The sequence below is a fragment of the Diadema setosum genome, chromosome 11 (genome assembly GCF_964275005.1).
Source record: "Diadema setosum chromosome 11, eeDiaSeto1, whole genome shotgun sequence".
Taxonomy (NCBI): domain Eukaryota; kingdom Metazoa; phylum Echinodermata; class Echinoidea; order Diadematoida; family Diadematidae; genus Diadema; species Diadema setosum.
In genome coordinates this window covers 5542255-5565467 of record NC_092695.1, presented here as the reverse complement: position 1 = coordinate 5565467, position 23213 = coordinate 5542255, and the positions used below count along the sequence as shown (strand labels likewise).

General features: G+C 38.5%; 1 protein-coding gene across 1 annotated transcript in view; it reads left to right on the top strand.

Moving 5' to 3' along the window:
- LOC140234970 (alpha-1,3-mannosyl-glycoprotein 4-beta-N-acetylglucosaminyltransferase B-like) overlaps nucleotides 1-12647 on the top strand; it is a 124469-nt gene extending 111822 nt beyond the window's left edge. The window contains exons 10-14 of the mRNA XM_072315008.1: nucleotides 3713-3820; nucleotides 9002-9195; nucleotides 9820-9989; nucleotides 10896-11008; nucleotides 12480-12647. Of these exons, the coding sequence (XP_072171109.1) occupies nucleotides 3713-3820; nucleotides 9002-9195; nucleotides 9820-9989; nucleotides 10896-11008; nucleotides 12480-12509 (615 nt within the window). The 3' untranslated portion in view covers nucleotides 12510-12647. The remainder of the gene's footprint in view (nucleotides 1-3712; nucleotides 3821-9001; nucleotides 9196-9819; nucleotides 9990-10895; nucleotides 11009-12479) is intronic.
- The last annotated feature ends 10566 nt before the right edge of the window (nucleotides 12648-23213 follow it).

Sequence of the window (23213 nt, the reverse complement as noted above, 5' to 3'; positions counted from 1 at the left end):
GAGGAGAAAGAGGAGGAGAAGCTTGAAGAGGATGAAGAGGAGGAAGGAAAGACAAGGAGGAGGAGGAAGAAGAAGGAGAAGTTCTTATGAAACATGACAGTGTGTGAGATCTGATGCTGCCATTTATACATTAGTGTATAGTTAGACATTGTGTCTGAATGGTTTCATATCAATACAGTAATCCATAAGTTGTACCAACATAGGTAACTTGTGCCTGAGAGTGTCTCAAGATGATTGTCCCTTCAAACACACTCAAAATAGTTTGGGTTTTGTTTTGTTTTTTAAAGAATGCACCACAACACAAACTCAGTCAGATAAAGTGATATACCCAGTATCACAGAAAGAATATTTTTCCCCTAGATGCTGAGAACTGCAGATAGGTGTTACAGGCTGAACACGGATGGGACTTGCTTTCGCAACCGTAGGACAGTAGATAACTGCAAGGCTGTTTGCATTTAGAAGACAAAATGATGAACATCCCCGAAAGATGCACTCCTGCGAAATGAGAAAAAAAAAAGGAGAAAAGAAGTGAGAAGACACATAGAATTGTCTGTTTTGTTGTCTGTGGGTAGTGGAATCCCACTGAGGACCTCCTGAGGTGTCAACTTTGTTCATGGCAAGTGATAATGGGACAAGAGACAAAAAGTTTAAGAGATGGATGGAGAGAGAGAGAGAGGGAAGAGAGGAGAAAAGACTCTTCACCAGGAGTGAAAGTTGCCGAGAGAGCCTGATAGCGACCATCGATCACCGGACACAAGATTTCTGTCCCGCGGCGACATCCTCGGAAGAAGAGCGCCAACCGTACCCCTCTGGAGGAGTCCGTGGGGTGCGTCAGTCAGTCGATGGCCCTTCTCACTGCTCCCCGGGGAGGCGTCGGAGTGTGAATGGGTAGCGTTCGTTTTCTTTTCCTGTTTTTCCCCGTCGAGGCGAGAGCGGAAAGGAGTTTGGTTAGTTCTTTGCAGAGTTTTGTTCACACCTTTGACTTGTCTAATTTGGCAAATGCCCATCCCAGCGCCAATTTCTGATTTTTGATGGGTGAAAAATTGTGATTAACCTTTGAAGGTAGATACACATTTTGACAGCTCTCCTACCCCCCCCCCCCCCCTCCTCGTCTCCCAACACTGACACTCTCACACTCTTGTCTCATTGTTTGTTTGTCTGTCTGCCTGTCTTTCTGTTTTCTCCTCTCTATCTTACAATGTATCTTATCTCTCACCTTTCTACTGTATAAATTGGGAAATTTTTTGCAGTGTGGAAATTTTTGTGCAACATGAAAGAATTTTGCTTGTAATGTTTAATATCATTTGCTGTCTTTGATTCTGTGGAATTAGAAAAAATAATGATTTTACTTAACTGAGCACACACAAAAAAAAAATACACAGAAATGTCTACTTTTTCGTAATGCACGTATTCATAATCTTTCTATCTCACATTCCTCATGTTTTCTGCTTAACAAACATTGTGCATCTCCCTATATCATCTAATAATATATTTCTTCCTCCGCTCTTTAATATCCTTTACGTAAATATTTCTCCCTTATTCCCTATGTATCTCTTTGTCCCTTCAGCAACTCTATTGCTCTCTGCGAAGGGTTTCAGACTTGTGCAAGAACTCGTCCGTATGTTTCAATTGGCAGGTGTTGGGAATATGCCTCACAGCTGTTATGTGGATTGCTGTTTGAAGTTAACGAAGGGAGAGGAGAGACATTTCTGTGTGTGAACAGCTCATTGCACTCTTGGCATGATCGGAAAAAATGTCTTTGAGACAGGATTTCAAACAGGATCATTTTTTAGTCTGAAATCCCTCTTTCTCTCTCATGGGCACCTATGCGATAGGAATGACTCAATTTCATCTGTTTGATAAGTGCCCTTTATCTTGTCAAAATTAGATAGTGTTTGTCTTCTCCCTGTGTCTTTATCATCCTTTGATATCCTTCTTAATCATTTTTCTTGCAGAAGTGTTTTCTTTTTTTACCCTCATCCTCTCTTCTGAAAATAGCCTCATGTTAGCAATCAAATTTTATAGTTTAAGTAATAATGCTCTGCACCTTGCCTATACAGTAAAGTAGAAATTATCATAATGCATTCATAGGCGATCACGAAAAAAAAACAAACGTATGCGAATAGTAACTGGTTCAAGAGACATGGGTTGAAGAATGAAGAACAAGAAGCAGAAGCTACAGGTTATCTGTTTCAGGTACACCATGGTGATTGATTTCTCATTTAAAGCTGATTTTAACTTTGAACTTTATATGTTGTGAGTTTACTTCTTTGTTTATTTGGTTTGTTTTTTGACTCTGCCAATACTTCCTTATAAAAATCACAATACCAGACAAATCTGGAGGCAAATATGGGCCTTGATTTCTAAGCATGCATCCATTTTTTCCCCCCTGCAAGATCACATTTGGAAAAACAGCAGACGCTGTAGCATTTCCATTCCCGAGACAAAATCTCCGCCAGTGAGGGAATGTTCAGCTGCAAACGACGACGCACGCATGACGTCATGCCCTCAGGCACAATGGCCCAACTTTAAAGGCGCTTGCTGTGTTTGCGTGATTGTGGTCTTTTACTCAGTATCTCCCGTGAATGTTTTGGAAGAGGGTGCGAGGTGTGCGTTGGGCTGCGCGTTAACATTATCCCTTCGGCTGTGTGATGTAAATAGAAAGTTGAATGACAGTGAGCACAGAAACAAAGTTTCCAAATATATTCAGTTTTATTGATGTTTCTCTCAACTTGATATAATGCCAAATCTTTCAGTATTTCTGTATCTGCTATAAACAGTTCTGCACAATCCTTAAAAGGTAAAGTGTAGATTGATTTTGTGATATTTGACTGTGTTGTACAAACATCATAAATGAAATAAATGTCTTTGAAAAAAATTAAAAGTTTGCAATCCTATGTGATATTAGCATACAGTGTACATATTTTGAATGCATTTTATGCAGACTGTTAAACTTGTGAATGGTTGGTGCTGTCTTTTGTGTTCCCGATAATAGTCCGTTGCCAGTGGCAACAATGGCTCTGCAGTCATCTTTATGAGTGGTTTGAAATCAAGCTCTTAGTGAATAGAAATGGCGTCCATTTGTTGAAATATTGCGCAGCATTGTACCATGCAAAGCGTAATCGCGATCTTCTCCTTCAGCTTGTCATAGATTGATTATCAATATTAATATCTTCCCCAGACTCTTTTTTTCTTGATAATTCTAATAGAAACATGACCAGGACTGAAGAATTGCTTGGGGGTTGTTAGCTCTCATGTATTCTGAATTCATTTTCACATGTATGTTCCTAGCCTCTGTCTATGGACTGTGGGATGTTATGTGTGCGTGGAACATCGCAGAGGGCTTATGCTTAAAGCTCACTGTGTAGTCTTAAAATATCTCCTGTACCATGTGCATGAATGACTGTGTGCAGGGTTTGACACTAACTTTTTCTCTAGTGGCCCACTCAGGGCACGAAGATCGAAAATCTAAAATTTTGGTGGCCCAAAATAGAAATGTTTTGGCCTGAAAATAAAGAAAACATATCAGTCCATTTTGAATGTTTAGTTGTCCAATTGGCCACCAAAAGATAACCATTGTGGAATTTTGGTAGCCTGACATCAATTTTTAGTAGCCCTGGCCACACCCAATGTTGAGCCCTGCTTTATATTTTGATATGTTTGCATGTTGATTTATTTTTTTTATGTGTTTGCTCTCCTTGCTTTCAAACAGAAACATTGTCAGAGGCAGAAGGCAGGATTCAGGATACGCTACAAACCTTCGCTGTTCCAACACATTGGCCTCCACTCATCGCTCAAGGGCAAACTTCAGAAATTAAAAGTGAGTCAGCAAACTTTCCTGTCTGGACTTTTAAACATTCTTTCGCCGAGTCTAGAGTCGCAGTTTTCTTCAAGATGTCAAGGAATGATTGACAGTCTACACTGTCATAATGGCCACCTGTGGAGAATGGCCACTACTAGATGCACGACATCCTCTAGATTTGCAAGCTGCAAAATCCATTCAAGGCCCCATTGTGTTTGAGAAATATTACATTAGAATGTGCATTTATAATTCAACCTTTCAAATCACACAAAATTTGTGCTTTAGTGGCACTAGCCTAGTTAAGTAGTTTCTCCCACTCTAAAGGACATTTGTTTCTCGCTCAGCAGTCCACTGCATATAGTTGATCTAACAGAAGGCCAGACCAGCCAGCTATGGGGAGTAATCTAAACATCTAGCAGAAGACATGTGACAATTCTCTCTGTCTACGCATATTTAACTTTAAAAACTCAAACAGCGGTGGCGCTATTTGATTTTTATAGCCTTGTGTTGACAAAGCTGTGCTGGTGGACAAAGCAAGATCTATTTGATTGGACTTTAAGAAAAAATGATGTTGAGCACTATCTCTTTCTTCAAACGAACATAGTTTTTCAGACTTTCCCAGCAATTAGTAGTATTGGGAAAAGAGGTATCAAGTTACATGTATAAGCTCTGTAAATGCATTTCTGTTGTGAAGTGACAATGTTTTAGTCATGATAATATGGGACGAAATTAGATGCTCTCACTGCATATACGCTCTGCCCGGCCAAGTGCACAGTAACTCTGCATTACCGAAAGTGCACAAATGAATGCTGAAAGTGTGACCCCGCTTGACCTCCATGTGTTGCGCATGGATGCGTAAGATCATGTAATTCATTTGCACGTAGCGTACGGCAAGTGTACGGACCCGACCACTAGCGACAAAATGCTCATATTTATAGGGGCCCATGCATTTGGGAGAATCGTCGCACATTTTTGGTATTGAGGCATGACATTAACATTTCTGTGGTGGATAGCAAACTTCCTACCAATTTAAAAAAAAAAAAGAGAGAGAAAAAGAATCACATTCCAGTGTGCAATTTTCTTTGCAATGTTTGGATGGCTTTGGCGCAGTTGCCGTGAAGCCTTCACTGTATTGTCATAATTTTTCTTTTGTAACGTAGCGATTCTTCTGCAGCATTGGGAATGCCCCAGATAGCTGTCATGCACAGATTGAAGCTGCGTATTATGATGCAGCTCCCGTGTCTTAACACAGCAAACCGTCTGGACTGAAATCCCTAGTTCAGTATCTGACTGCACAAAAACAGTCATTGATTTGATGACTGTCCGTATGATGGTAATGATTTACCAGCCTGTACACAATGAGGTACTTCCTTCCCGTGAAAATCTGTCCACAAAAGTCAGAAAAATGGGTCAGAATCTCGCCTAGACGAAGCTCTTTTGCTCCCCGTGGCAGTTGCCTGAACGTAATTGTTGTTGGCAATTGGGACAAGGTGTACTTGAAGTGGTCTCCAAGGGAATAAATCACAACATCTATATTTATGCAATGCAATGTTTCTACTTTACTTCCATGTACAGTGTACTTTATGGCATCTGCACAGTATTATTGTGAAATGTTCGGTGGTTGTGATCTGTACAGAAAGGTTAGATTTCTGTGAAGGTCATTATTGCAGTCTCCCTTGCTAAGGTCTTTCTGTACAAATTTGAATGAGCCTGAAAAAGGGTGAAACATTTCATCAAGAACACTGACACAAAAGAAATAGATAAATGAGATTGTGTGCATTTGCAGGGATGCCAAGTTCAAAAAATTTTTATGAGTGAGATTTTCATGACTCGGCGTCTCGGCGCGCGAATGTGTGTGCGAGCGAGGGTGTTGGAGGGTTTTTTTTCCCCCTGTGGCCTCCCACGGTAGGGAGCTTTTTCAATTTTTTGCTCTTAATGGTGCGATCAGGTGCATACTTTAGTGACCATTTTTTACTTATTTTGAGAGACAAAAGGGAAGTATACCTTCAATTGCAACTATCACTTTAATCTTTTGAGCTATGCTCATTATTATGGGCCCAAGTTGCAGACTTCGCCCGATGCGTGAGAAAAATGGATGCCATGCGTGAGATCGTGAGACGGCCCCTTTCAATGCTTGAGTCTCACGCAGAATGCGTGAGACTTGGTAGCTCTGCATTTGTACATGTGTAATCAAGTGGCAAAAAAGATGGAGGAAGATAAAATTTTAGAAGTCAGAACAATGGTCATTATAACGTGTATCAGAATTTTCAAATTTTGCCGTACGTTGAAATGCGTTACGTCTCATACAGCTGTAAGTATGTATGTAAATGACCATTATAACTTTTCTCTCCTTCCAGAACTCCACACACAATGCTACCAAGCAATACATGTATATAAAAAGCAGGCTACATTTAAGGGCTTTGCAGGATCAGGCCATCCACATAAAACTCAGTCAAAGGACCGACTCTAGTTTTTTGTTCACAAAGAATGCTTTCATACCTGAGGAGTTGTGTGGAATCTTGTGATCAAAATTCCTTTGCATTATCATTGGATTTCATGTTTATTCTTTCATGACATTTTCACTGTACAGCATTTGACTCAGGGCTGCCAACTCTCACTCATTGAGAGTGAGACTCACTCATTTTGGTCCTTTCTCACTCGAAAACTTTATTTCATTTGCATGCATTTCTATTGATCTCACTCATTTTGACTCCTAAATTATAGCATTGGCCTATGGGAGTCTCACTCTCAACTAGTTTCCAATGTTGGCAGCGCTGTTGACTGTGTGTGTGTGTGTGAGAGAGAGAGAGAGAGGAAATCAAAAAGCACACACACACATCTACAGTAATATCCCTGTTCTGTGGTAGAAGAGATATCACTCTGCAATCAGATACAAAATGTACTGCTAATCAGCAACAGAACACTTAAAATACTTCCATCTGGGTCTAGTTCACCAGACTAGGTTTGTGGTGGAAGGAGATTTCTCCCTGTAATGTAATATTCTAAACAGCCAGTGTGTTTTACGCAGTGTAGTGACCAGCTCAAAGGGCAGGGGAAAACCCCATAACACCTAAAATATTCATAGGATGTTGAAAGGCACATTACTCTCAGCTTTATGGACTGTACTAGTGATACAGCCTGTAGTTCACAGAGGTAGCTGTGTTCACACTCACACAAAGGAACTACATGGCAAAACCTCTCGCTGTTAAAAAAGCTCCTGTATGTTAGAGGTGCTTTATAGTGTACAAAACTATCTTCAAGAATAAAATGTATGATTTATAGAAATTATGATGCTGATGATAGGGATGACAGTGATAGAAATAGTAGTGTAATGATAATGATATCAAATAGTAATAATCATGATATTGATAAAGATAATGATGATGCTAATACTGTTGATAATAATATTGATATTACACCTACTAATAGTACTACTATGATGATACTAAAGTTGATATTTTGATAATCTGGATGGAGGGCTCTGACACTCCATGGAATATACTGTGTGACTACAATGATATGTAAAGAAACAGAAAAACTGGGGGGGGGGGAACACTTGCAAATTTTATCATAATACACGCTCATTCCCCTACCCTTCAAAACAACAACGACAACAAATGGCTTTGAATGAACATGGGCAAAAATATTCATGTTGGAGAAACCATAAATCTTGGGAGTATTAACCCGTTCCTCCCGCAATTCTCCGAGCGCCTTCAATGCCCCCAAACAAGATTAGGTTGACAGAGAACAAACAGGTTGGTATCCACCTGTAAAAGCAGTCAAGTGGTACATGTATCCTCTTTCCACGGCCAACTACATGTGCCATCGAACAATGAAAATGTTGATCCGGTGCAAGGAATGAATTCAGCATGCGCTAATGGGCTCACAAATTCTTCAAAATACACTTGTAAAAAATGCACCTGAATGGGGTCAGCGAAATCAAATATTTAGCGAGCTCAGCCTTGATCGTTATGTACATCTTCATGCGAATTTTACAGCAAAGCAAGCGCACACTACATTGGAGAGAAGGGGAATACTACTGCAATACATGCAGTTTTCATGCAGAAAGAAAACAAATATTGAAAGAAGAAACTAATTTTTCTATCAAAGCCATTTTTCTGAGCAGCATACCACAAGTTCACGTAAATTTTAGGACACTGATGCAGGCACTCCTGTCTGTCTTTTGGGAACCTGGTATACCAGGTTCTCGTATATCAGTGGAGGTCACAGGAACCTGGTATACCAGGTTCCCGTGTGGAATGGGTTAAAAGAAAGGCGATGATGACCTGAAATCCTGGCCACGCTTCGTGGAAAGTTTCACGTCCAGCACAGGATGTCCGTTTGTCCTCACTGATCGGCAGACACAATGCTGTCTCGTGTTTGCCAAAGGACACAAAACTAAGATTGGCAGGGATCAATGGCCGGTCTGCCAAATGTACTTGACAGGCCCCTCATGTCGTGTTTTTTACTCGAGTGACATTGATTGTGGTTTCTCTGTCCATCTGTTGTGAGAGAGAAAAGACGGAATTGAAAAAAACAAAAAACTGGAGGAGCACTCTGAGAGCGCAGACCTCCGCCAAGCATGCAGCTCATTTTCACCACTGATCTTGTTCTTCCATGGAGATCAGTGATATCCACCCATATGTATGCATGTTGAGAGTCGCCCGATTTCCCAATATAGAAGCCTTTTGTTACGCCATAAACTTCCAGCTGCGCGGCGCGCCTCGCCTTAGCAGAAACTGGAGCACGCATTTTAGTGCGCTCATGCAAACCTCACATACGCGCAGCCTGAACTCCCAAGTTTAATGACCCTACAGTGTACCTGCCAAAATATCAAAAATCCTTTATAAATCCCCTAAAAATTCTTGGATCACTACCAAAATTTCATCATCTGTTACTTGTGTCATTCTCAAGCTTTCTTGTAAGTTTCATCCAAATCCTTTTTGAGTTATTTTTCACACAGACAAACAAACAAACGGTAATGAGAACGTAACCTCCTCCCTTGGCGGAGGTAAAAATGAAATGAAATTTGTGAAGAATTCCATGAGAGTATGCAGAAGTGAGCCAAATTAAAGGGTCCTACACACGACTGCAGCATGCAACATCTGGTGTTTGTATACATTTACGTTTTAACTTCTACTTCATTTTGTCTTCTATCTCTCCCCCCCCCCCCCAAAAAAAAAAAAAAAAAAAATATAGGACCGAGACTTTAAGAAAGGCATGAAGCTGCCTTCGCATACAAACCCATCGGCGGAGGTATCCTCTTCGATACGCCACTACCTCCGCTACACCCTGGACAAGGCCTACGTTGGCCAGGACATCTTCTGGGGCACCACGCCCACCACCGGGGACCAGGTCAAGTTCCACTTCACCACCCCAGTAGTCATTGAACAGTGAGTGTTTGGTCTCCCTTGGTTACGCAGAGCAGCCCCTATCTTTGCCCAATATTTTGTCAGGTTTCAAACAGAATAAATGTATGTCAAGCCATCTGAGCATAATACATATATCTTTTTAGAAAACACAGCTCATGGTTGAAATGTAACATCAACAGAAAAATTCAAACATTTTGCATATTTGTACCAAGAGTTCTCATGCAGTCAATGAATTAGGGAATTAGTGGTTGTTGTCACTTTTGCTTTCCAACTCCAATCCAACTTTGATGCTATAACTGGCCACATATTACTCTGTTAGAAATGCCATTAAAGAAAGCAAGGAGAACAAGCATAGAAATTATTATTATTGTCATTATTTTTAATAGGAAAGTTGTTTAAAAAAAGTAATTGCTATCTTTAACATTTAGAGCTCATTGTCTTGGTTTCGATGATCTTGTTGTGTCATCACAATTACTTTACATTCTACTTTACTAAAGATAAACAATGACATTACTGTAGACAAGATGAGACAAAGAACAATCCAAAGGTGATGGTAAACCAAGGAAACTTTTTTTTTTTTAAACAAGCAACTGTTTAATGAGCTATTTATCAAAAGAAAGGTGAACCTCGCTCCTCTTTTGCAAGGTACCGATTCATCAGCGGCAACACAGAGAACCCCGGGGACAAGTTCTTCAACACGACGGTGGAGGTGTTGCCTAGTTACCACAAGGAGAAGAAGGAGGGCATCCTGGAGAAGGGAGGAGACGGGGCAGACCCGAGCCTGAGCAGGACGGAGGATGGTTTCATCCAAGTCGGTAAGAGCCTGGGATTGGGAGGACGGGCACCGGCTTTACTATTAAAAGGATTCTTTCACATAAGGAGAGCGTAGAGACTCTGTGGAAGTTGCTGCAGATTCTATTCACATTGTCACATGATGTTGATGATGATAGTGATAGTGATTATAGTGATAATGATAGTGTTGGTGATGGTAATGATGATGTTGGTTCTATGCTTCTGGTAGTGGTATTTGGTGATGGTGATGATGGTGGTGGTGGTGGTGATGATGGTGATGATGGTGATGATGATGATGCTGATGATGTTGATGATGAGGAGGATGATGATGATGGTGATGATAATGATGATGATGGTGGTGATAATTATGATGATGGTGATGATGATGATGATGATGATGATGATGATGATGATGATGATGATGATGATGATGATGAAGAGGAGAAAAAGGAAGAGGAAGAGGAGGAGGAGGATAATGATTGGTAGTACTAGGAGATGAAATGAGGAAGACAGCAATGATTGAAGATGATATTACAATCTCTGTCACTATACATATGTTGAGATACATGTACTATTTGATAAGGCTTTTGTCAAGCATCTTTTTTACTGTGATTTCTGCTTAGTAATTTACAAAGAATCATGAATATTTTGGTTATGTAGTAGTAGTAGTAGTGTCAACTGAAATCCATGGAAACATTTCCTGTAGTCATGCCATGTGTATGAGGGGGAAGAAAAATTAATAAAGAGAAAAGAAAAAAAACATGTTAGCTTGTGTATATTTACAGCATGAGAAAACTCTTATAATGAACCTCACGAGTTCAGCAGAGTTCTAGATTTCTGCCCTTTATTCCATGGTGCCCGCAGATTGTGTCTATAAACTGAATGATGTGTTGAATATTATGTGTTACTTTAATTTTTCTTTGTTTCAGGTAAATTTGAGGACGGCAGAGCGATGGGAAACATTGATGAGAAGATAGGGGCAATACAAGAAATGAGGCTCAGAGTTCTCTCAGAGTCTAAGAACTGGGTTATCCTCTCAGAAGTAAGTATACCATGTACATGGAGAAGCTACGTGCTCCTTTTACTTTGTTTGCTGTTGTTTTTTTTGCGGGGTGTTATAAGAATTAATTGTGTTTAATCTTTTTTCTTTTTTTTTTACTTTAAAGGGTGTGTACAGTTCTGGTCGAGGTGAAGATTTAGCTTTCAACGTTTTGTGAGATATTCAGAAACCACTCTATGAGATGTCAAAGAGCATGCAGTTCTAAGGGGTATCAAAAGTTTATTCGATGAAAATCGGTTTTGAAATGGCTGAGATATCCACACAAAAAAAAAAAAAAGTGAAACAAAGAGATACTAATAAAGTTGGGGCATGTCGCCTTTTATTATTAGCACTTTTTTGGATATCTCAGACATTTGAAAACCAATTTTCATCAAATAAATGTTGAATCCTTCTTAAAATTACATGCTCTTTCATATTTCATAAGAAGCTTTTCATTATCTCACTTAGGAATGTTCAAAACATGAATCCCTACCTCAACGAGTATTTTACAGTCCCTTTAAAGTGATCTGGATAGTGCAGAAGATGCGATGGGTGATTTTGTGTGTACACTAAATTTTGATATTTTTGTAAGAAATAATGTTGTTTTAAGTTTGTTGTAATTAATTATTCATTATTCACTCCAATATATACTCCATAAACTTCCATTTATTGAATGATCAGTCTTTTGTCATTTTCTAGTACTCAGAAGAAGAAAGTGTTCTGTGTATAGATCAGATCTGCTGCCCCAGCGAAGAAAAAAAAAAGATGATAAGAGTACAAAGTTTTGCATTTTTTTCAAAATCATATTTGATACAGCAGCATGCAAACTGTGAAGGCATAAATGTGGGGCGAAAGTGCCCATAGATCAACATTCAACAATCAGATTGATAACAACAGCAACAAAAAAATATGGGTGTGTCATTTTCCAACCTTCGTTCCCAGAAGTTTGCACCTACATGTTTGAAGGTTTAAATGAAACTTTCCGACAGCATGTTTGTGTTGTTAGACATGTTTTCCTTGAAAAAAAAAATACTTGAAATGTCTGAAAATCTTTAGACTTGACCATTCCATGTGGAACAAGTTCAATAGCAACTTTCTCCTTCAATGAAAAGATACTTATATGAAAACAATATGAGGGGTTACTTAGTGGCTTCTTAGTGCCATAAAGCTCCAGAACAGTGAGACAATAGTTGAAACATAAATGTGCTTTTTGTTTTATAGATTTAGACTCTCATGATGAAGGTTTTACCATAGCATAGCTATTGCCATGTATAAACGAAGGCAAAATGCAGCGTTGCCCAGAGCTTATGGTAAAAATCGAAATGTGCTGGCTTTGAGCAGATTTCTTAACTTGTCATTCTAATTTTTGTCTTCTTTTATCCCCCTTCTCTTTTTCTCTTCTATCTGTCACATATTCTTTCCCTCTTTTTCTTTCTTTCTTTCTCGTGCCTTCTATTTTCATATTATTTCACAGATTCATATAGTGGCCAAGAAGAGTAGGTGACGAAAGCTGACAACTCGCAGTGGATTTGTAGCCAATAATGTGTGTATTTTTCTACGGGAGTGTATCCAAGTCCTAGTATCACGTGTTCAAGTCTTAATATCGCGTGTCCATTTGTGTGTACGTGGTGGAGTGCAGACGGGCGGAACCGACGGAGTCGCCGAAATTCCACGATCGACTGTCCCCCTTCTTCCTACTTCCTTCAAGGATTCTCTTGTTGTAGCTGTGGTTTTAATCATGAGCCCGATTTGAGTGCAGAAGGGAAATTGTGAATGTTGGCTCTAGTTAAAATTCTCTTTCAACTCCCACCCTTAATGAACAAGCTAGCTGTGTCCCATGATTAGATATTGGTTTGAAAGGAAAGAAAACTAGTTTATACCAGGAGACAGACAGACTTGTAATTGCGTCGGAGGATCGTAGGTTTCATGCAGCCCTCGCAGCTTGCCTGAATAGCAGCAAATGAAAGGGTAAAATCTTTTGGACATTACATTGTTATCACAGACTCATTGCAAACTACAACACCCAACGACCTGTAATTGAGTGAGTGTACCAGATAGTATACATGTAAGTGTGTTGAACAATGCATGGTGAACCGTCAAATTGTCATTGCCTTTTATGTCAGCACGACTCGCTAAATTGTAAATTGCATCTGTCTTTAGGAAGGGGGTGCCACAAACACAACCCACCTTTGTTTTGTTTGTTTTGTTTATCATTTGTGTGTTTGTTTATTTGTTCATGTGCTTGCCTTACATCCTCTAGTCTGGATCATATTTGTACATACTATCCCTTGGCATTTTCTTTCATGTGATAATTCAATGACATTTTTCCTGAGGGTTTACCCAAAAGTATGACTGATCCACGAATGTACCTCACTATGGGCTGGTTCTCTACATACTGTGTTTTTGTCCACCCTTTTGTAAAATCCCCCTTTTGTTTGTCTTTCCTTGGTATATACTTCAGCCATTTGTGCTTTTCTTTGCTGGTACCTTATCATTATTACTGTACGCGTAGTCATCCTGTACACACCGTGTTAGTGGCCTCGATTGTAATCAATGCAGCTCGCGAACAGAGCGGCATGAAGTGTAAGGAATTACGCATCCTTGCTCTGAGAAATAAACCTAAGATTGGAAAGGGAATGCATAAAAGATAGCATTTAAACTGTCCTTACACTTTACATAAAATCATGTAAATTTGTATTGCATCAGTTGAAACAGCTGACCTGGGATTTTAGGTGTTCCGCACACACCCGCTCCGTGATCCGCCATAAAGTGAGTGCATTTTATGCATTCTCTGAATGTGAAAATATTGCTGTTGCGGAGTGTGTGAGGCAGAATGTTACACATACAGTACCACTCCATGTTGCATGAATGCTGGACATATAATTGCTCAGGTCAGGATGTGGCTTTTGCTGTTCTTTAAATTCATGTATGAATGCTTCGCAACTTCAATTAGACGGGTCGGCAACTGTATGGAGTATCAATGTGTGGCATTATGGCCATTCGTCGACATCAAAACTGGTTCTAGCAGAGCCTGGATTTCTGTGAACACAATGGTTGCGTAAAACAATGCTCGTACTCTGTTCCAACCCACAGCTCGAAGGCATGGGCAAGGAAGTCTGGTTTAGAACCAGCACTAAGTCGTAGACTGGGACATCATCACTTTGGTATTCTTTACATTCTTACTGGAGGTGGAAATGGACATTGTTTGTAATATTGTTTCCAAAGAACCAAAGTTTCAATATCTTTGTAGTCTGTAGAGTGTAAAAGATGGTCAAGTTTTGTTGTAAAGCATACTCCATGGAGTATCAGCATCTAATGAATTTTTCCAATGAAATGTTGCTAAAATCCATTGATTTCTGAAGTAAAGAAGAACTAAGATGGCATTAATTTGCACAAGCAGTGGGGGGGGGGGGGGGATCTCCAAGACAGCCTTTAAAGGATCATACTAAATTTTGTGCTGAGAACAAATTTCGGTAGCATGTTCGCACCTGGATGTCACAAATAAATCCCTTCATTGCATACTGTACCTGTGGAAGATGTCATAATGCAGAAAAGTATTACATGTGTATGAGGACATTTCAAGGTTTATTTTAAACAAGCTTTTTCACAAGCACAAAGCAAAGTGATCTGAAACACAGCATGAAAAAGATTCAGACACCATTTGTAAACTCTCTTTGTTTGAAGCAGAAAGCAATTTCATCTGGTATGTGTGTGTTTTGCTGTTTCAATGACAATTATCATTGTATGTCACGTAATTTCGTTTTAGTATTTAGTGGTCAAAAAAAAATAAGTGGTTGATTTTTTTTCCTATTTTTCTCATTTGATGCACAGAGCATATCCTGTTTGTTTACAATTACAACAATTGAGATTTTATGTATTATGGACATTTTCATGGAATTTACGTATGGTGCCTGACTTTGTCATTTGATGTTTATATTTGTAGATGTTGCGATGCAGTTGATGTAGAAGGAGTCGCCGGTCTCTGTTTTCTCCATTGTTTTGATACAATTATATGAATTGCTTGACACCATTGAAATAATATGTCACGTCACCTGTGCATGAGTGCAACACCTACATTCTGTAATAGCAGTACTCAGCATAATTCATATCCATCATGGGCATTTTGTACACATCGAGAGTTGATGCGTTGGGCGGAAAACTTTGTGGAGGGAGTCCGTGTAAGTCTAGATGTAGGTCGCTAGATTCTAAGTAGAGTTCCTAATTATATGTATCTTCGAATGGGTTGTAGTTTGAACTAATTTTGTGTTAAGTGTATGTGAAATGTTTGAGCAAGTTGTGCTATACAGGACATTCCTTGTGTTTTAGAAACCCTCCTTCCTTCTCCCCCCTCCATCCCCCTTCCATCCCCCCCCCCCTTCCATCCCCCCCCCCCCCTTTCCATCCATCCATCCCTCTTCCATGAATAACTGGTAAAAGATTTTCACTGGAAGTGGATCTTATCCCATCAGTTGACTTTCAGTTACTGTAGAAGTGGATATTTTCACGTGACTAATTTTTCGCACTCGGCTGGTTAAGAAGAGTTTCGCGTGTTTTTAATTCCGCGGAATCCAGACATCAACTGCTGGAACATATGGCAAGCAAAAATATTCGCATGCTTTTATTTTCACGCTGATTTCAGATTGCGCGAAATGCGCGAAAATTTCAACACCGCGAAAATTTCCACTTTTACAGTTTATGAAACTTTCGTCATTTGATAGGTTTCTTCAATTCAGAAATAGTTAGAGACCTGGAAGCTTGGAGAAAGATGGGAGACACGATAGAGTTAATCTTCGTTCGCTGCTTCCAGGGGTCCATCCGAAACCACGAATCATGCCCATCAGCAAATATGTGCATCAAAGCGTACACTCATCGGTAATGGTCAGCTCCAGCCGAGACTCTTCATCCGTGTATGTACTTACAGTGTACGTTGAGATCAGTGAGGATGGTGTGCACAATCCATTTGCGGGGATTCTCAAATACACGTGTATGTGTATATCCACGATGGGCCAGCCATCCCGCTCTGTAGTATCCCCATGTTACCGGGTCTTCAATATTAGGTGTTTTGTTTTACCATAGAGTTTAAACATATGTAAGGATTAGGCATGAACACACAGATACTGTATTAGTTATTATTACTTCAGTGAAAATGTACCTTGCTCAAATTTCATATATCTTCCCTCTATGTACATGTACTTGTATTGTAAGCAGTAGTCATAAAGGGATGGTATAGTTTTTGTTGAGATAGGGTTTCAAGTTCCAACTTTTTTGTGAGATATTGGAGAAACCTCTGCTGAAATGAGAAAGAGCATGCAATTCTAAAAAGGAATTCAAAGTTTATTTGACGAAAATTGGTTTTGAAATGACTGAGATATCCAAAACAAAGCAATCCTAATGAAGAGTGGGACCCATCTTTTATGAGGATGGCTTTGATTTATTATGTTTTTGCATATCTCAGCCATTTCAAAAGCGATTTTCATCATATAAACTTTAAATTCCTCTTAGAATTGTATGCTCTTTAATATTCTGTAAGTGGTTTCATAATTGCTGTGCATTGACCAGCATCTTCCCTCCTTCCTTCCGTTCACTTCGACCGGAATCTCGACAATGCTCGTTACGAAAAGTGCCTTCACTGCATATTAACACGAATCTAGAAAGGTTTCTGACTCATGGTTTTAAACCCTCAGCAGCATTGTGTGCAGGTTTTGTTTGTTTGTTTGTTTGTTTGTTTGTTTGTTTGTTTGTTTTTTAAATATTGGCTGTATAAAACATTTTCTGTATGGTGCACAACAAACTTCACAGTTGCACCATGCTTAAGTGGAATATTATGATTATAATCTGTTTATGGTGAGATCAATGTTTGTACAGTGTCCTTTTTTACTCTCTATGATCAATCACATGCTGTAGTGGTTTTGGATACTAATGAAACAGCCATGCTTTTTGAAAGGACAGATTTGCTAGTGAAAATGTGTAACAGCCACAATGCTTTGCGGGTTTGATCAGCTCCACTTTATGCTGCATGGCATTGTGAACATCTATCAGTGCTGGGTGTTATTTGTTTTGACAGACTTTCTGAAGAAAAAAAAAAGTAAAATGAAAGAAAAGAAGCGATGTGGTGAGGCACCACATTTATGCAAAGATGGAATTGCCCATTTGTTTATTTGTTGTTTTTTTGAGAATATGATTGTTTTTGTGAATGTGGCTTGACCACAAGACACCCATATACTGCATGTCTGCAAAGAATGGTGTATTGTTTGAATATTTGTTCTTTTGGTATAAAACGGAAACTCATCCCATCAACAGATGATTGTACAACTGGCAAGAAAAGTGTCCCTGTCTGGCTTGTTTGTTTGTTTTTTGTTTGTTTGTTTGTTTGTTTGTTTGTTTGTTTTTTGGGGGTGGAAGAATTTATATTCTTCAGTCATCATGATTGACAGTCCCATTGACTTGTATTATGTGTTAAATATCATCAGAAGAGATTTTACATTGACGCCCAAAAACAATTGCAAAAGTTAATTCATGTTTTTTTACACAAGGGCTCTGTAAAGATCAACGTTCATGTTTACATCCTTCTGCCATTCTTATGATGTAAGATTCAGATATGAATGTTTGCATGTACAGTGAATGTCTGACATTTTTCTATGGTAAATGAAATACCAGTACGTGGAATGGTGCAGCAATCACCTCGAAAGGGTGGGATGGCAATGCAAAGAATTTTCACTTTCTCTTCGGTGTTTTGTTTTTCTAACCCAAAGTGTAAGAGGAAACGTGACCTAGTTTGTGGCTCGTGATGTGTTCATGCCTTTTTTAATCTATACAGCTGAAGGTTCGTGAGATACATTGTACTAAAGGGCTTGGGGGAATAGGGGAAACTTCCACCTTAATCTGACGGTAGATTAGGAAGGGGTGTGGCTAGTCATGGGATACAGTGGTGTGATAAGGGAGCTTCATTCCGTTTACCGGTACTCAGAGTACTCAGAAATAATCTCATGTCTGAGATTAGCCTGTAGAATTTTAGCACAATGTCGACACAGGGTAAAAGAGTACAGTGTAACGACACAATGATTCAAGAATGAAGGTCGTGCTGTAAGCAGTAGAGGGCGCCCCACACAAGACCGACATTTGAGTTTTACCTCACAGCTGCATGTGTATTAGAGTCTTGGACCTGTTGCCAATGGCAACCTATCACACGTTCCCCAGTCTGTGGGTATTACAAAATCCGACAGGGAATGGGTTTGAAAACCACCTTATGATGTGCCATAATACAGCGCACTGATTGGGTGAGATATTGTAACTGAGCTCGGTCCACCACCCTCAGAGCAATTAATATGGGAAGAAGGCTAACCATGATTTTAGTAAAAAGGATTAAACAATTCCAGAAGGGGAATAAAAGTAGAGAAGTATGCAGACTATTGTAAGCTCTTTTAAGGAGATATTGTAGGTGTGAAAATTGAAATCGGTATTTATGTGGCATTCAAACATGAAACTTAGATTGTGGAAGAGCCATGACAGTGTTTTTAGTATGTGGGGATTGATGTATGAGTGTGAACTGTCATTATTTGATTTCATGCGAGACGCATAAGGACCTATACACGAGTGTACGTACGCTATCTTGGTAGGTACCACTCGGAATACGTTTCCCTCCATTCTGTAAGCACAGTACTGTATCTTGTAAGCTCTCTTCTGACGTGCAGAGGAGAAATAGAGCTACATGTAGGGTGAAAAGAAAAATTATTCTGATAATAATGAATTAATGTGCAATTGATAATGATGTCTGTCCTTCAAGTCGGTTTAAACTTTCACGTCTGTTGATCAGACAAGTTTGATAAATGCATTGAATTGATGGGTGTTGCAAGGGCCATTTACACTTGCAATTTACAGTTGTACCATATGATTTAAAATTTGTGAGAATTTGCTCCTCTGCGGGCAGTCGATCAAAATACTGGAGAAGCTACGTTCACCTCAAAATTGTGAATCTTTGGCACGTACTCCACTTGCGTAAACTAAGTCTGTCCATTAAAGCTTAAAGGGCAAGTTCACCTTCATAAACATAAGGATTGAGAGAATGTAGCAATATTAGTAGAACACATCATTGAGAGTTTGAGGAAAATCAGACAATCCGTTCAAAAGTTATAAATTTTTGAAGTTTTTGTGCAGTAACCGCTGGATGAGAAGACTACTGCCGTGTGTGATGTCACATGCGTACAACAATATAAGGAAAATATAAAGAGAATTTCACAAAATTTCATCTTTTGAAAAAAGTACACATTCCCTTGACTCGTTACCGACGTATGTTGTGGGTAATGTTATTCCCCCTGCCTTTAGAAAGAGGCAAGTCAAGTGCTCTGTTATTATGCAAAAAAAGTTAAAATATGTTGAATTTTCTTTACATTTTCTTTATAATATTGTATACATATGGCATCACAAGCTGTAGTAGTCTCCTCATCCAGCATTTCCAATACAAAAATTTTAAAAATTCATAACTTTTGCATCGATTGTCCAATTTTCCTCAAACTTTCTCTAATGTGTTCTACTATTATTGCTGCATTCTCTCAATCCTTATGTTAATGAAGGTGAACCTGTCCTTTAATTTACATTTGTACAGGTGGCAGAACTCACTAGGATAGGACAAGTTGAATTTTATGTGTAAAACTTGTTTCATGAAGAATACGTGCCGGTTCGTACACTACTCAATGTACCGGTACACCAACAAAGGAATAATGAATGGAAACACCCACATTTGTCTCTACATTTGAAAAATTGGAGCAAAACTTCTCTGGCAATTCGAGAATTTGTGGTACATGTCTGTGTAAGAGTCAATGACCCTACTGTGCACTGTCCCATGCTGTTAGAGGCCTGTACAGTTTGTAAGACTGGTGCAAACAGTTTGTAAATAATACTCTTTTTTAAAAATAATTGTAGTCTTTAATATCTGTCGTTATCATCTTTTGGACACATTGGAGCTGGATTGATGTGGTAGGATGGAAGTCAGGTTGTCATGATTGTCAGCATTTTAGTTTGTAATTTCCTTGTGTCTTGTGGCTAAAAATAGACAAACTGGTTTCTTTGGCTAATAACAGACAATTTATTGGTTTCTCTGAGATGAAATCACTATGGTATGAGCATTCTCTATATGACTGTAGGTATTTCAAGTACCAGTATTTGTTTGCCTATATTTGACATTCGTTATGGTCAGCAAAAAAAAAAAAAAAAAAAAGGCTGATGAAGATTTGTTTCGGTTAAACATTTTATATAACTTCTCCTTTTTTTCCCCAAGAAGTTCGTGGAAGTAGACAGATGTTATACTTTGCATTCATTGTTTGTTGTCAGGAGTTAGGACAGACTTTTCTCACAATCATCCAGCTCAGTGGAGCTTATGACAAGAGCCTGCATGGCCAATTTTGCAAGTCAAGGCTTTGGGTCTAAAAAGGGGACAAAACATCTTAAGAAGTTCAAATGCCAAAGTTGATAAATTAGTGTCTACGGGTACATCGTGTAAGGACTTTATTTGTTATTATTATTTTATTTTTTAATCATAAGAGTGCTTGTTCATTTTTTTTTTTTAGGATGAGGTAGATCTTGTCAAATTTGTCCTCTGTGGTCTTCAGTGGCATAATATTTTGACTTCACACTTTTATGTACACAAGCAAGGTGCAGAAATATGAATTTATTGGATATTTTTTGATACACATGTAGTGTGAATAGCAAGCATGTTTTCTTATACATGTCAAACTAGATTAATTCTTTAAGAAGTGAAACAAAAATTGTGAGCTGACTTATAAATTATTGTATGTTATGGAATAAAATTTGTGTCAAGGGGTCTATCTTGATGTTAAGCTGAAGATTCCCATTTTAAGACTTTTATTGTTTCAATATTGTGTTGCTTCAATTTTAAACAGACTTGATATGGTTGTAAATAGTTATCCTGATAGACATTGTATTTTTATTTTTCACAACTTTGTTATAAGACCTGCCTTTGGTTCTTTGTTTTGTCATTTTTTCCCTTCTTTTTTCTCTTTAAATTTGTGCGATCCTGAATTTTTTTTTTTTTGTAATTAGACATCCAGTTGACTTTGTCATCCCAATGAGAATTATTCTGTGTGAGTCAAAATGGCAATCTGAAGTAGTTGTAGTAAGCTTGTTAAGCCATTCTGTGCCAGGGACCATAGACAGCATGTACAATCCTGTGGGGTTAGGCTAAGAGTCGGGCTTATTACTGTGGCAGGGGCATCTTCCCTAGCCCTGCACGCAATGTCTTTGACTTTTACTGGTTCATTCGTTTAAATTTCCAATGAAAACTGTTTTGTACGATCGTGTGTGTCATGTCTTTGTGGCTTAAGAAAATGTCTTGACAACCAAATAGGGGAAGAAAGTATAGTAAGATGAAAGCTTTATTTGTCATTATGTAATGAAGAGAGAATAAATGTGTGGATGACGACGACAATGACTGTCATATTGCTTGATTCGTATCAATTGCACTTGACAAGGATTGCATATCGTCGCTGGGGTGACAAGACCTTGTATCTGCAATTTTGGTGAAAATGACTTTTTTTAGATTAATGGTCAAATAATGGGTTAAGTGATGTCCTGTCCAAATCCCAACTGTCTTACTCCAAAAATGAAGCCACCACAGCATGTCAAAGGAAGGGCAATCCCATTCGCCACAGTGCTTTGGCCACCATGTTTTTTGGCTCTCCTGAACATTTGACATTTTGTAGATATGAGGTCTTGTCGCCCCAGCAACGATATGTATATCGTCCCTGGGATGATAAGAACTCGTATTTCAATTGGCATGTAATCAAACACCTCAATTCAAGATTTTAATATCAAAAGTGTTTGCTTGACTTTTAAACCAGTACAATTGTAAATGTAATCCAAAACAATATTTATACAATATTTGACGTCAACATTAAAGATATTTTGAAAAATTTTTGCTGATATGAAAAGGTTTTTCACTCTTTTGAAAATTCATGATTTTTTAGTAAATGTATTCTTGTCACTACAGGGACGATAGGCAAATGAGTGTGTTTGAAATAGAGTTAGGCAGGAATACAACATGGTACTGTACATGTGGCTTGTATTTTGCAGTAGTTTTTACTTTTGCCAATTTTGTGAATCAAATTATAATCGCACAATTTAAAACAAGCAAAAGTAAAACTCAAATTCATGAAATTCTTCTGAGTTGTGTTTTAATTGCAGCTGGTTAACAAATTGCCCTACATTGACGTATTGTTTATTTACGTTGATGTATAAAGGCAATTTGTTAATCAGTTGCAATAAGTAAAACTTCTGATAAATTAATGGAATCTGTTAAAGGCAGTTTTTCCAACCAAATACTATACAATCAGCAGTCCTTAACACTAGTGCATTCAGGTATGTTGCTGTAATTATTAAAGGAACTGTGCAATACAAATGCACATTGACTTGTACTGATTCATAATACCCAGATAATCACTTAGGCATAATTATGTGAAAAAACAAAAAATCTACAAACGTGCCATATATTTTATTTTTCTGTTTTCTTCAGATTACTTGGATACCCCACAAAAAAACACAAACAAACAAACTTCCAATCCAAGATTCTGCCAGTGACATTATCTGTCAATCATTGCTAAGTACTAATATGATTAACAAAAGACAATGGAATGCAGCTTCACATAGACTGAGCGTAACTAGCATGTTTTCATGCAGTGCATTTTATTAATCATATCCGTAACATGGAAAGACATACAAACTTGTAAGTTATGCTCAGTCTTTGGGAAAGTTGCATTCCAATTTTTTAAAATAAAAATTTATTAATTCATTATTTTAATTTATCATTTTATTCATATGCTTAAAGCATATTAGTACTTTACAGGGATTGACAGAAGATGACACTGGCAGAATTGTGGGTTTGGAAGTTTGTTTGTTTGTTTGTTTTTCTTCAGGCATATCCAAGTAATCTGAAGAAAAATTGTAGAAAAAGCTTGATGAAATATATGGCACGTATTTCATAGATAGTCATTTGGCGACATATGTGATGTTGAGGGTATCATCAATCAACACAAGTCCACATGCAATTGTATCGCATAGTTCCTTTAAGGGCACATCTAATGACTATTATATTGTCCTACAAGTTGTGATTCACGAGGAAATGGTGCCAGCATGATACATGATATGTGCAGTATACCTCAAGACCTAGCTAAACTGTACCACACATTCTCACTGAGGT